The 13,359-nt window shown below is 41.9% G+C and overlaps 1 protein-coding gene across 5 annotated transcripts in view; it reads left to right on the plus strand.

Moving 5' to 3' along the window:
- Positions 1–12,647, plus strand: part of LOC146563675 (zinc finger protein 516-like) — a 49,991-nt gene extending 37,344 nt beyond the window's left edge. For 3 of the 5 annotated variants that reach the window (XM_085290916.1, XM_085290917.1, XM_085290915.1), the window contains exons 4-5: positions 1,891–1,995; positions 8,087–12,647. In XM_085290916.1, coding sequence (XP_085147042.1) covers positions 1,891–1,995; positions 8,087–8,283 — 302 coding nt within the window. In that variant the 3' untranslated portion in view covers positions 8,284–12,647. Of the gene's footprint in view, positions 1–1,890; positions 1,996–4,578; positions 4,878–4,963; positions 5,035–8,086 lie in introns of those variants that run through there. The other 2 variants (XM_085290918.1, XM_085290919.1) reach the window with 2 other exon arrangements.
- The last annotated feature ends 712 nt before the right edge of the window (positions 12,648–13,359 follow it).

Here is a 13,359-nt window from a genome sequence, read left to right on the forward strand (position 1 = left end):
AGCAGTCGGGCTGCCAGAGACACTCTCTGTCACCTCTTCCGCATCCCTGTCCTCCTTGTTCCCGCAGCTGCCCCCCCCACATCCCTCCCTCTCTGCCTACACACATACACAAATGTACCAGAGTTATGGGCACTTCCCAGGTATATGCCAGGCCTTAAGCTTATGGTGTTTATGCGTCCTCAGTGAAAGCACCCCTAAATCTCCGGGCCTCTTTTTTGTCAACGAGAGAGGTCCGAGGCAAGCACGCATGTGTGTTGTCATTAAGTAGACCATCCTTAAATGTCTCTCGTCCTCGTGCTGCCCCTGCATTTACATGCAACGCAGGGGGGAAAAGAAAAATCCGGCACGAGTGACGTGTCTTTGCTGCATAGCTGTCGAAATTATGAACACAGAGCGGGTTTTATGGTGAATTCCTGCTCTTTTTAACCACTTTTTAGTATGCATTCCATCTGGTTTACAAAGCACAGGCGGGCTTCTTGTCCCCTTAACAATTAATTTCCCGGTGGCGTTTTTCTTATACTGCCTCGTTATAGCTTTAGAGCTCTCATTAGATGTGGCGAGATAAAAGTTGATTGATTTTCCCGCGCTTTCCTTTTGTTGTAAATCAATTTTAAAGTAAAATCCATGTAGCGTTAAAGGCGTCGGTGAGTTCTCTGTTTAATTTTGTTTACCTAAAAGTTTCACAGATTCTTCTCGCAGGATGTGTGCTAAAGTAGCATAGTGAACTTTGTGATTTGTGACGTCAAAGTTAATCGGTTCTTTTCCGGCAGTATAAAATTTACAAGTTCGTCCTGTTGACCCGCATTAAGCTGGCATGGCAAATTGATGGTTTTTGTCTAAATGTTTAGTTATTGAAAATAACTGCGTAAAAGCAGGACGTAACAAAAAGGCTGAAGCCAGGGAGTGTCCGTTTAGTCATGTGCCATCAAGGAAAACTGACTTACGAGCTTTGAGCGTGTGTTATCAACAAGTTGATTTCTTTTCGCGTTTTAAGGACATGAACATGTAAAGGTGAGCGATGCATGTAATGTCGCAGTTGTTGCATTATTATGTGTGTGTCTAAATGATGCCAGTGTGTGCCACAGCCCGTGCTTCACTTTCCTCCCTTGGCCCAAGCGCGCATATATACAACTCTTATAACTCATACACATGCCAACACACACATGCGCACACACACACATACCTGACATGTGACACACGGGCAGCGGAGCGGGCACATCACAGCCGGGGCGTTTTAATTGCCTGTAATTTATGCGGTGTGTGTGCACGCTTTGTGTGTCTGGCTGTCAGCCTCTGAGATGATGCTGTGTGACAGCTGCAGTCCAGCCCCTGGAGCTAGCCGCTCATAATGACACATTAGACATACTAATGATGCCTGCGCGAGTCCACTACTGATGCTACCTACCTCCACCGCTCCAGCCAGGCTCTGCGCTTTATGTACACCCACTCACTTTCTGCCTGAATCCGACCTTTACGTCTTTAGACAAGCTGTGGAAAAACTGCCACGTGAAAATGTCTTCCTGTTTGAAATAATATGACTCTGATGTTCACTCTTGACCCATTTTATTAAAAGAAAAATCCTAAATGTAAAGCCTATGCAAACTCAGAGTATTCTTTGTCCCCTAATAGTCCATTTTCTTACACACACACACACACACACACACACACACACACACACACACACACACACACACACACACACACACACACACACATATAATATAAATTGGTGTTGTTGTTGTTTTATCTCTGTTCTAAGAATCAAAAGTTCAAATTCATTGCATTTGGCCTCCTCTAAATCCAGAATGGCTTGCAGTGGTTTTGACCTCTGGAATTTGCAGAGCCACCATTTAATCCTGTGTTTCCTCCCTCACGTGTTTGTGTGCGCAGGGATGCTGAGGTCTCTCATGCGGCAGGGACAGTATTTCTGCAATGAGTGTGGGAAGAGTTTCAGCCAACCCAGCCACCTGCGAACTCATATGAGATCCCATACAGGTAAATACAGCCATTACGCACTGGGGAAAAAAAAAAAAAAACCCCAAACAGAAGCAAGTACATATTTGTCACACACGTGCTGGATCTAATGTAGAAGTGTCTAAGCCTTGGGTTAAAATCGTCTTCACTCTCACTTTTTTGAGGTGGATTTCACAACCTTTGTTTGTCACAAAAAAATTTAAACAATGAAAAAAAAAAAATCTAACAAATGCACATTTGACTGTGACAAAATGTAAGGCCACTCATATGAACTAAGTATAGTGAAATCCTGTGACTGCAGTAGGGCTGCAAATGTGCTAATTGATAGTAAAAATGACAGATTAGATGCTTATTTGCACCAGTATTGACACCAACGCGGCCATCTTCGCCTCCTCAAATTGACACAACTTCACTAGTGTTTGGAATAATTGGCATTCACAATGCTAAACAACAGTGAAGCTCTCATTTTAACAACACTGAAGTACTAAAACATTTATACTAAATATTAATCTGGCCAGAGCACACCTTAACGTTACCTATTAGCAATAACCCAACAGCAGCATTAGCCGTCTGTTGGGTTCTCGTTAAGGCAGCGGCTGGGGCCTATGGCTGATGATAAAATGATAATATTAATGTGTGAGTTAGGCAAAAAATGTTATCACTCCTGCCTGTCTGTAATATTAGTAGATAGTGACAGGATAACACAATTATTTGTGTCTAAAAAGTCTTAAAATCCCAGACTGAAGCTGATAAAGTTCTGCCAGAAACTAGAGAAGCAGTGACAGCCTACAGTACCAAATTTATGTGATTAGCAGTGGTTCCAAAACATATTGTCTTTTTTTTTTGGTGCTTTTTTGCATTACAGTCTTAAAATATTCATCACAGATACACACCATTTTGTTTCTGTAGTTTTCTATGTCAGTACTGAGTGTCAAAATCTAGTATCGTGACAACCCTGGACTGCAGCAAGCAAAATATACAATACATTATTCTGCTGAATGTTTGTCACATTACGACATGAGCACCATTTTTTTTTATACACAAGTAAACAGAAAATGTGATTGTTTTCTCTAAAATAAAAAAAACCAAGCTTATAACAAATGTAATATCATTTAAACCACTGAGCACAGTTAGAAATATTAATTCTTTTTAAGATATCAAATAAAGCTCTGGATCTCCAAACCCTAAACCAAAGATTATTGTTTGAAAAGTTCTCTGCTATGACTTTCTAAAGTTATACAGAGCAACTCAAAGAGGATAAATGGTGTAGTAGTCAAGGTGCAAAAACATCAGTCACAGAAACCATTAAATTACCCAAAATGCAAAAGATATGAAATAAGGGGGGGAAACAAGGGAAGGAAGTCCAGAGCTCTACTTTAACATGTACAACTTTATTTAGCTACTTGCTATTCCTGCAGTATTAGATGTTCCCAGTTTCTAGTTTCTCTCACCAGTCACTCATTCCTGTACCACCTGTGCGCACACAGATCTATCCACCCAGCAACGCCGACATGAGATATAGAGGATATATGCACAGGGATTCACATTCTCAACAATATTTCATCATCGGGCTCCCTGTACGTCCGCTCCGTCCTGGCATTCTGCAAATAAATCAAAACAGATCTTTTTGTTCAGTTGAGTGTGACAACCGGTCTGTGAGTCCTTCCCCGCCCTGGGCTGGGCAGCTGTCTCTATTTTTTAAACTGAAACATGATTTGCTCCGGATACTGACCTGTGACAAATTGTATACATTATTAATTACATGTCAATTAGAGAGATGGAATTGTGCATTCTAATGAAGCAGAACAGCATTTGTCCACGCCAGCCTTACGAATCCATTTGCATGCATCCCAGTGCCATTCACTAAACAGCTTGATTCAGACACTCCGGCTCTTCCTCTACTTTCACTTATTCCCTCTGCTTTTCATTCCCCTCCTTTCTTTCCCTTTCATTTCCTTTCCTAGATCCTTTGTCTTCTTTCTCACTTCAGTTATTTTCCTTTTTGTCTCCACATCTTGTCACCTTTGCGGTCTTTTTATCTCCTCCGTCTGTCTCATTTTGCCTTTCTCCCTATCCCTGCTTTTCCTTTATCCATAGACTCCCCCACTCTCCTCCCCCCTCTTTGATTTCTGGTTCTTTTCTTCCCTTTTCTCTCTTGTTTCTTCCTCACATTCTTTCCCTCTCCTCCTTCTCCCTTCCTCTCTTTCTTTTTAATTTTCACTTTTATTTTTTGTCCTCGCATACTCTCTTCTCCTTGGCTGCCTGATTTCCTGCCTCCTCCTCCTCCTCCTCCTCTTCTTCTTCTCCTTTCCCTCTCCTGTCCTGTCATGTCCATCAGCCGGGCCAGCGGTGATCACAGTAGACAGTGAGATAAGTAGCTTCTTTATAGAGAGTGTGAATGATATGTGGCACAGCCAGTGATTCTAAGTGACAGAGGCCAAATGGTAAGTGATGCAGAGCTCAGCTTCCCTCCAAGCTCTATTGTAAACACACACACACACACACACACACACACACACACACACACACACACACACACACACACGCCCATGCACAGGCTCTGTAAACACTCACAGGGGCTGTAATTAATGTTGTCACCGACAGTTGTCTTCAGCATGGACGTGCACACGCACAGAAAAGGCCAGCCACCCCGAGGCCTCTATTAACATGCGTCATATTAAATCACCGACTCGCCTCCACCAGATTCCATCACCATCATCACCACCACCATCGTCGTCGTCGTCATCATCATCATCATCATCATCATCATCATCATCATCATCACCACCATCATCACTGCCAGCTCCCCTCTATTAACAAGGGTGCTGGTGTCAAAATGCTTTTTGTTTGCGTGGTGGTAGACCAAAAAAAAAAAAAAAAAATGCTTGTGTGGATCTGGTAGAGCGTTTAACCAAATCCTCCCTCCCCCTTCCTTCCTCCTCCTCTTCCTCTCCCCCCCACCCACCCAATCCTCCTTCTCCCCCCACAGTTGGGTTTGATTTTAACGGACTCCACAGAGGTACTGACGCTCACACCACCGCTTCTGAAGCTCCCAAACAAGTATGTGGCACAATGGCTAATCACTGGGCTCGCTCATCGCTCCCGCATGTTTCTTAATGTTACTGTCTCACCTCTGCATGTGTGTGTCTGTGTCAGTCACTCAGCTTCCTAGCCTTTGTGTGTGTGTGTGTGTGTGTGTGTATGTGTGTGTTTGTTTTTGGTTTTTTTTGTTCATGTTTAACATTCACATGTGGCGCCCTCTGCACACGGCATTAACACCTGGCATTCTCACATGCTGCTGGATCACACCTCACGTAAGAGTGTGTATTCACAGTTGTCTCATTGACGAGCTTCACTTTTGCTTTGAAAACAATGAGGTTTGCTCAATTGCACTAAAAGGCTGGGATACTTCAAACTAACGCCTGATTTAGATGTCTATGGGAAAACTACGCCGTAACCTGATGTGCATTTACCGAGAAATGTAACTACACATGAGATTGGAAGAGCCCGCAATGACTGAATGATGTGGAACTGCATAGGGTTAAAAAGGATTTCCAGTTACATTGTAAGTTACAACGTAGATTCCCCCGCAGCTATCTAAATCAGGCAGAAGCATTATTGGTTAAAGAACAGCGCATGCTTTTTACTTGTCATGAGATGCATTTTTCCCCCCCACATTGTCATTACAAATATCACATCCCCCCTTTTCCTCATCACACTGGAAAGGATGTGCAGGCTCTGATCTGACACATTCAGACATATACAGTTAAATCTGCATCCATGTGTAGAGGGTGAATAGCTCTGCCTGGCATTTTGGCTAACCGTACCCATACTTTGACACTTCTTTCACCTAAAATATTGAATTTAGGTGTTTTGATGTATGCATTTGAACTCAAAGGGCAGTTGCTGCTTTGCTGCAGTGCCAGACGGGCTTTGGGATTTGCAGTTTATCGGAATTTCACTGTACATTCGACACATTCACATGGGCTCATCAGCATGTTGCAATTGCAAAATGACAGCATGTAGATTCTAATGTACAAAATTGCTTCATTTGCTACAATTCAAACTTTATAAATCTTCAAGCAGCTACAATTCAGGAAAATGATCATTCCTAGCAATATCTGTTAGCAGGTATTTTGAGCATAAACGAATTTCCAGCACTAAAAGCCATCTGTTATCATGTCAGCAGATGTAACTTTACTGCTTTTATTCATCCTGATATCTTAACTGACACTGTAAACTAACTGATGCTGTTAACTGGAGTTAACAGCGGTAACATGGCAGTTTTTGCCGAGAGACTAAGAGGTTGAGATCATACGCATGGCAAGAGGACAGCAAAAAGCTTGGGTTTGCATAGAAATAATAAATCTTAAATGCCAATATACTCAACTATTCAAAGACTGTATATAAAAATGCGATAATGCCTTAATCATGCATTTCTGTTAATGGCCAGCAGAGGGCAACTCTTGTGGTTGCAAAAAAGTAGTGAAATTGTATAAAACTCAGTGAGAAAATGTCCATATTTCTGACTTGTTTTATGATTCCAGTTAGTCTTTTTCTGAAGACTCAACAGTCTGAATTGCTAGTTTCACAACTTATTTAATAAATTTTATTTATTTACTTTTTTTTAAAGTTTATTTTTAATAAATAAAAAAACAATAAAGCGGGGAATGCATCTGCAGTACCATCAGATTTACAGTCAAAGCCACTCATTGCTTCTTGTATCGGGTCTCAAAAATCACTTCAAAAAGGCAGTCCACAAACCACTGGGCAACATCACAGTATCTCCTACTTTCACCGTTCACATACAGTGTACTATAACATCTTTGTTTATGAGCAGGTGTAAATACAACAAGAACCAAGAGGATTGTGTGGAAATGAAACTGAACACAAGTAATTAACAAACTTTAAAAATTGCAGAAACGATGAGTAAGGATTGGGGTCAGTGGGAACATTGGGCTAAAGCTACTCTGCTGTGACATTCGGAGAGACCCGGGCTGTACACGCGGCCCCTCCATCATAATTAATCAAGCACGCCCATGTGAACTCAGATTTAACACACACACTGTGAGTGATGGGAGCGGACGCTGCAGAGGGGTCCAATTAAATGTAGTGTTGACGCTGCTTTACGGTGCCGATAACCTTTAGTATAATTTAGTGCACCGGTCCTGTCAGTGATGTTTTCCCTCGCAGGACGGTGTCGCGGAGGTTTTCGCTTCCCCCGCACGTCTCACCCTCACCATCTTTGCAGCTGTTTTTGGGGGTTTTGAAGGGGGGGGGGGGTTCGGTGTGATTAATTATACTTTTTTGTTTTTTATCTCTCTCGCTTTCTGTCTTACACCAGCCCCCCACTCCCCCCTTCCTTTTCTCACCGTTGCGTTTCTGATGATGTATGATAACAGCTATATTTCCCTGTTTCTTCTTCTGGGAGAAGGGGTGCGGGAGGGGCACGGGGAGTCATTTGTTTTCCCGCTTTGATATTCTTCCATTTATCAAAATGATAATTAGGTGCAATTAAATGGCACGCTCATTTGTTTTGCTCAGGTGTGCGTTGCTTATTTTTATTTATTTTTGTTTTTTCAGAGGTGTCTGTGCCATTGTAGGTCATTCTAATTAGAAGCGAGAGTATAGGGTGCGCACAGAGTGTGTTTGAGAGGGGGTGTGTTTGTGTAGGGGGCCGCTGGGTGGCCCAGGTGATTGAGAGAAACGTATGGAGACAAAAGTGGGACTCTTTGGACAGGGGGATGTGTGGCACTCTTCTCCAGATGGCAGGAAAGGGCGAGGAACAGTTACTCCATCTGGGTCAGGATAGAGAACTTTTTAAGTGAAAATAGATTTAAAAATAAATAAATAAATAAATATGAAGGCTTCACTTAACCTACAGAGTGTTGCTGTACTTCTAGCTGGATTCCACCATGTGTCTTTGCTTATGTTTGCTTGTGTTCTCTGGCCTCCTCCCCTTCTTTTTCCATTCCCACTGCAGCAAGCCTCATCTATGCTTTGCATCATTTTTGTCTCGTATATTTAAACATCCCTGTCCTCTCTAAATTCTGTGTACGGTGTCACCTCTGGCCGCCATATGACCTTTCAACTTTGTGTGTGTGTTCCTCAGGGGAAAGGCCATTCTGTTGCCAACTCTGCCCATACCGAGCCTCTCAGAAAGGGAACTTAAAGACACATGTCCAGAGTGTCCACCATATGCCTTTTGACAACAGCCAGTACCAAGACAGGAGGAGCTTGTTACTGAGCCAGGGGGAGCGAGGAGGACCGGCTGCCAAACACCCACCAAACCCACAACAGCAACAGTAAACACCTTCAGCTGATCTGATCACAACCTGGACCAGCTTCTTACACAATCCCAAAGCCCTGTCACCGTTCCTGAAATTCACAGATCTAGACACAAGAACCTACGACTAACAGTTCACTTTTTGAGCCTTTCCTCTTCACCGTCACCCTTTAATGATGTAGAATTTTCTACATTGAAGGTTATTGTAGTTTTTTTGTTGTTGTTTTTTTTACTGTAAAAAAGCGTGTTCAAGTTGTGCTAGAAAATTTCAAAATCACAAAGACGGCCCGGAGCAGAAAAAGTCTTTTTAATAGAAATGACACCTGATGGAAATCTGCTTTAAGAAGTTGCGTGGGTCAGGTGTGCACACCTCTCACCATAGAAGAAGTGAAGAGTGAAATGCAAAGTTTCTCTTTGGCAGGGAGGCTGGACTCACCAACATTCAGTCTTTTGCTTCATTGGGTCTTCTTTATCACGAAGGTTGGCTTGTGACCTTTAAATGATTTCTGATCATGGGAGCCCTGAAAATTCGATGAGTTGCCTCTTGCTGCCATTTTTGGAGGTACCAACAAGTAAAGTTGCTGCCAGCTGCTTTACAGGAGAAGGAAAGTAAATGAGGAGAGAAACTGAACTCAGATGCAACTGCTGGCATTGTGATCGAGGACTGTGGCATTGCATGGCTGCTGTAGATGCCCCCACAAACCTTTTTTTTTTTTTTTAAATTGTTTATTTTTTTTGTTCTTTTAAGCTTTATTGTACGTGAGATTTTGTGCATTTCTCAGGACACTGACCATCAACACACAGCAAGAGAAGAAAGAAGCTCTACGGTTCATCGACAACCAGCTGGCACATAGCAAGTTTGTCTCCTGTGGGCTCTGACTCAGAAGACTTGCCTCTTTCTGTCAGCGTGTGTGTGTGCGTGTGTGTGTGTGTGTGTGTGTGTGTGTGTGTGCGCGCGCGCGCTTGTTTAGGTGTGCTAAACTCACTCCCCTTCAGTCGACAGTGTAATGGTGCGAGTGCGGTGACCATTCTAGAGCTTGTGATTAGAAAGAGAGGGAAAGATGGAGAGAGGTAGGATAAGAAAGGGACAAAAAAGAGAGGGAACAGTAATGGAGATGTATGCTCATGAAAAAGGCAATATAAATGAGCATACCATTTTTTATGGCCCTTCAATTATTGTCCATTTAAAAGGAAGGGACTGAGTGGAGTTTTCCTCAGTAACTCGTTCATATTAGAGTGTCACCATCTCAGACTATTTGGGCTTTAAATGAGGCGGACTCCACTAAAGCAGGAAGAAAGTGGCAGGAAGAAGTCGGCTCCAGATTGCAAAGAAAAATACGGTGCTGATCATGTTAGGGGGAAGAGATGCGTCCTAAGATTTTTCCATTGCTAAAGAGCAGTTCTGAACTTTTGACTGCGCTGTCTCTTAAAAATTTCATGATGTCATCTTATGCTGGATTTAGAAAGCATAAATCTTTTGCCTTACATAAACGGTAATGGCTGAACCTTTATGCTGTCTGTTTTCTATCTGGAATCCACCATGATGCTTTGATTTTTAAAAAATAAATGCATCTTGTGCCCAACAACTCTGCATGACCACGTCACCGGCAACAAACAGTCATACAGAAAAATGACACAAAATTACCGGCCGCCTGTCGATTGAATGCTTTCGATTGAATGATAGTCTTTTGCTTAATGAGTCAACTTCAGTTTTTTAAATATATTTTTTGAGAGGAAATGGTTTGAGTTGCAAGACTGATAAAGGATGTTATGGAAGTAACATAGGTAACGATGGGCTACATTACACAAAAATGCAAAACTGTGATAAGGAGCCTTGTAAATAGCTCATGCACTAAGCATGTTGGTATTAACACTGCAGCCAGGAAGTAGGAGAATATTTGGCCCCTAATTCCAGCTTTTACCCTCTTGTTGATTCAGAACCCATAGGCAGGCTGAATACCATCTAAGGGCCCCATTATAGCCGTCAAGCGGCACCTGACGAACGCAGAGTTGACGCCAAATTGACATCGCATCCACTGTAGCAAGCCTTCGTTCCTGCCCGTATGCGCCTCCAAGTTTCTGAAACCTGGAATGTTGTGCAGCTGCCGCCACACCTGGATTGGAGGCAGCATCCTGTTGGATTTTACCGCTGTTTTAACGATATGTCGGCACAGAAGATCAGAGATTATACAGACAGATTTTGCAAATGTCTGAAAGGATAAGACTTAAAAATAAACAAAACAAAAACAGCTATTTCTTTGCATCTGATTTTGACATCACCTCCTATTTGTGCTGTAGTTGAGCTACTGGCTGACACCTATTATTCAGCGGGTACATGCACTGTAACAGCAAGCGACCAACTTGACGTCTATGATGGGGCCTTAATAACCGAAGAAAGCAGCAGTGCAAGTGCATTCTTTTTTTTTCCCTTTGCAAAGTAGTGTGACCGTTTTTAAACTTGTTCAAATGTTCAAAGTCACGACTGGGCCTGCCGTTCCTTCCTGTCCCCAGTCTTCGTACTAAGTCCCCGGCCATTCTTAGTGGACAGATGTGACCGTGATGTTAATCTTCTCGTGTTAGGATTTAAAGCTGTGCCTTTAATGGTTTTATTTTAAAGATAAAGTGGGCACATAATGAAACGTATCCACCATCCTGTGTAACAGTGTGTTTATTGGACCGACAATGCAGAGCTGATTAGGTTACCAGAACATTTAAGCAGAGCCTATCCCCTGGGCTGTCAGTCTGATTCTTTGAATGGTGATATGACGCTTTGCATTCGAGGGGGTCAGAGAAAGAGTAGGCAGAGGTGAGGAGGTCAGCCTATCAGAGAGTTCATGAGTAAATACACAAGGTGGAGACACTGAATTGTAGAGCTGTCACAGCCTTAACACAGGTGTGTGTGTGTGTGTGTGTGTGTGTGTGTGTGTGTGTGTGAGAGTGTGTGCGCGTGCATTTCAAACCTCTTTATACTGTATTAGAGGTTGACTAAACTTCCCGTGTACTACAGCCTCCGTCTCGATGCTTTCTATATTATCCTACCTCCTGTAATGAAAGCATGCTAACATTTATTGGCTGATGTCAAGCAGGGCTGTTTGTTTTACTTGTCCTTCACCCTTAAAATAGCCCCCAGGATTGAATACGCCATGCCCAGCATGTAGGGGAAGAGGAGAAGTAAAGCGAAGCAGCTCAAGACTCTGAAGAAGAGTAAAGCAGTCGGTTTCTCTGATTCAAAATTCACACCAGTTGTAGATGACGGAGCTTACAGAGTACTGTATTTTCCATCTATTTTGAGACCTCAGTAGTTTTTACGCAAATGTGTGATGAAACAGTTGTTATGCCATTGGGTTGTTTAGTTATGCATACAATATCGTGTGCTTGAATCGGACTAATAATGCACAAACGTGTATGTTGAAGGTGTGGTTAGTGAAAATACTTGAAATGGATTCTCTAGCCTTTGAGGTAGGGTAGTACTAATACCAATGTTGTACAGAAGTCCCTTTAAGATAAATTCCTCAGCTATGAATTTGTACTCCGAAGTGTGACTTAGAAAAACTATGAAGCAGGAGTAAGTGTAATATAAAGTGTATATCTCTAATCTCTTAAACTCTTACCAAACCCTTTATATACAGCGGTAGAAACCAAATGGCATTACTAGTGCACTTAGACTAGGTTAGTGCTTTAACCATTCTTATTTTGTCCAGTTCTAGCTAAGGTTTCTTTGAGAATGTCTTTTTAACGGTGCCGGCTAACACTTTTCTTTTCATTTCTTTTTTGGGGCTTTTATTTTGTTAGAATGATTCTATAGATATGAATGCAAAATGATTTGTTCTGTGACTGCTGTGTGGTACAGCTTTTTAGCTACGTTTCCTCAAGGGAGGTTTGATAATGCTAGGCGCAGCAGTGCTTATTTTTTCATAAAGATGTAAAAGTGTGTTTTTAGTCTATTTGCTAAACTGTAGGATTTGTTGAGTAGCTAGTCATGGTTTGCCCTCCCAGAGGGGCTGGCAGGTGTTTCTTTTTTCTCTTTGGTTGGGTTTGTTTTACATGCCTCTTAAGTTGTATTATTTGTGTCCGTATTCATATTTCTTTTTTTAAATTTGTTATGAACTCGATGATTAATTTACCTTAGAAGACATTATTATTCCAGATGTATTTGGTTGATATCTGTATTTATTATCACTTCAAAACAGGATAAGAGGACAGAAGCAGACAGGAGTGTTTGTTTTAATTCGATTTTTCCGGGTTGTTTTTATACTGTGTAGTTTTCAAGCCAGCAAGCCGATGTGAAAGCTCTACCTCGTCTGAGCCATTCTCAGTTCTGTTATACTTTTGTACATCATTTCAAAAAGATGTAATGTCATGTCCACAATAAAGACACACAAAATGACACCTGTTGGCACCGTTTTATCTTTTCTTCACTTGTTTGTTTTAAATTTACCTCAGCCAGCGTGACTGAGCGAGTCCAAGTTTAGATGAAAAAGCTTCACACGTTCACAGTTTTTAAGATTTCATTTTTCTCGGTTACTTACGCCGCCTGTGTGTGAATGTCACCTAGAACCGTGCAGCCCGTTGTCTTTGAATACTGACGGTAACATTTTGTGTTTGTTCATTTTCCATCACACGAATTATTCTCATCACGATCACTCCTGTCACTGTCAGCTATCGACTAGAATTTTACCATGTTGTCAACAGTGACGCAGCATCACGATGTACATCATGATGCGGTGAAGAACAGCTTGCTGCCATAAATTGCTTTTCCACAGGCTAAACAGTCAGATGAGAATCAGAGGGGATATGTAGACTCAGAACATTAAGATCTTTCAGCTCGACAGTTGCGCTAATCTCAACGACACACCTATTCGCTTGTTTAGTGATCGTATATCAGCCCTGTGTCTGGGTGTCAAACCTGAGGTCTGGTTGCACAAGACTCCAATCTGATCCACCAGACGGCTTTGGAAAATATGAATGAGGACATAAATTTTATACTTTTAACTTTATTTTGTAGGTTTTGCAGCTTTTCTTTCTAATAAAGACCTCCCTGATAGTAATAAGTAATAGATAAACAATTAATTAATTGAATAACATAAATTTTTCACTAT

This window comes from Mchenga conophoros, linkage group LG11, assembly GCF_057382185.1.
Source record: "Mchenga conophoros isolate Kocher_MC1m ecotype Shallow Benthic linkage group LG11, M_conophoros_male_GT1.1, whole genome shotgun sequence".
NCBI lineage: Eukaryota > Metazoa > Chordata > Actinopteri > Cichliformes > Cichlidae > Mchenga > Mchenga conophoros.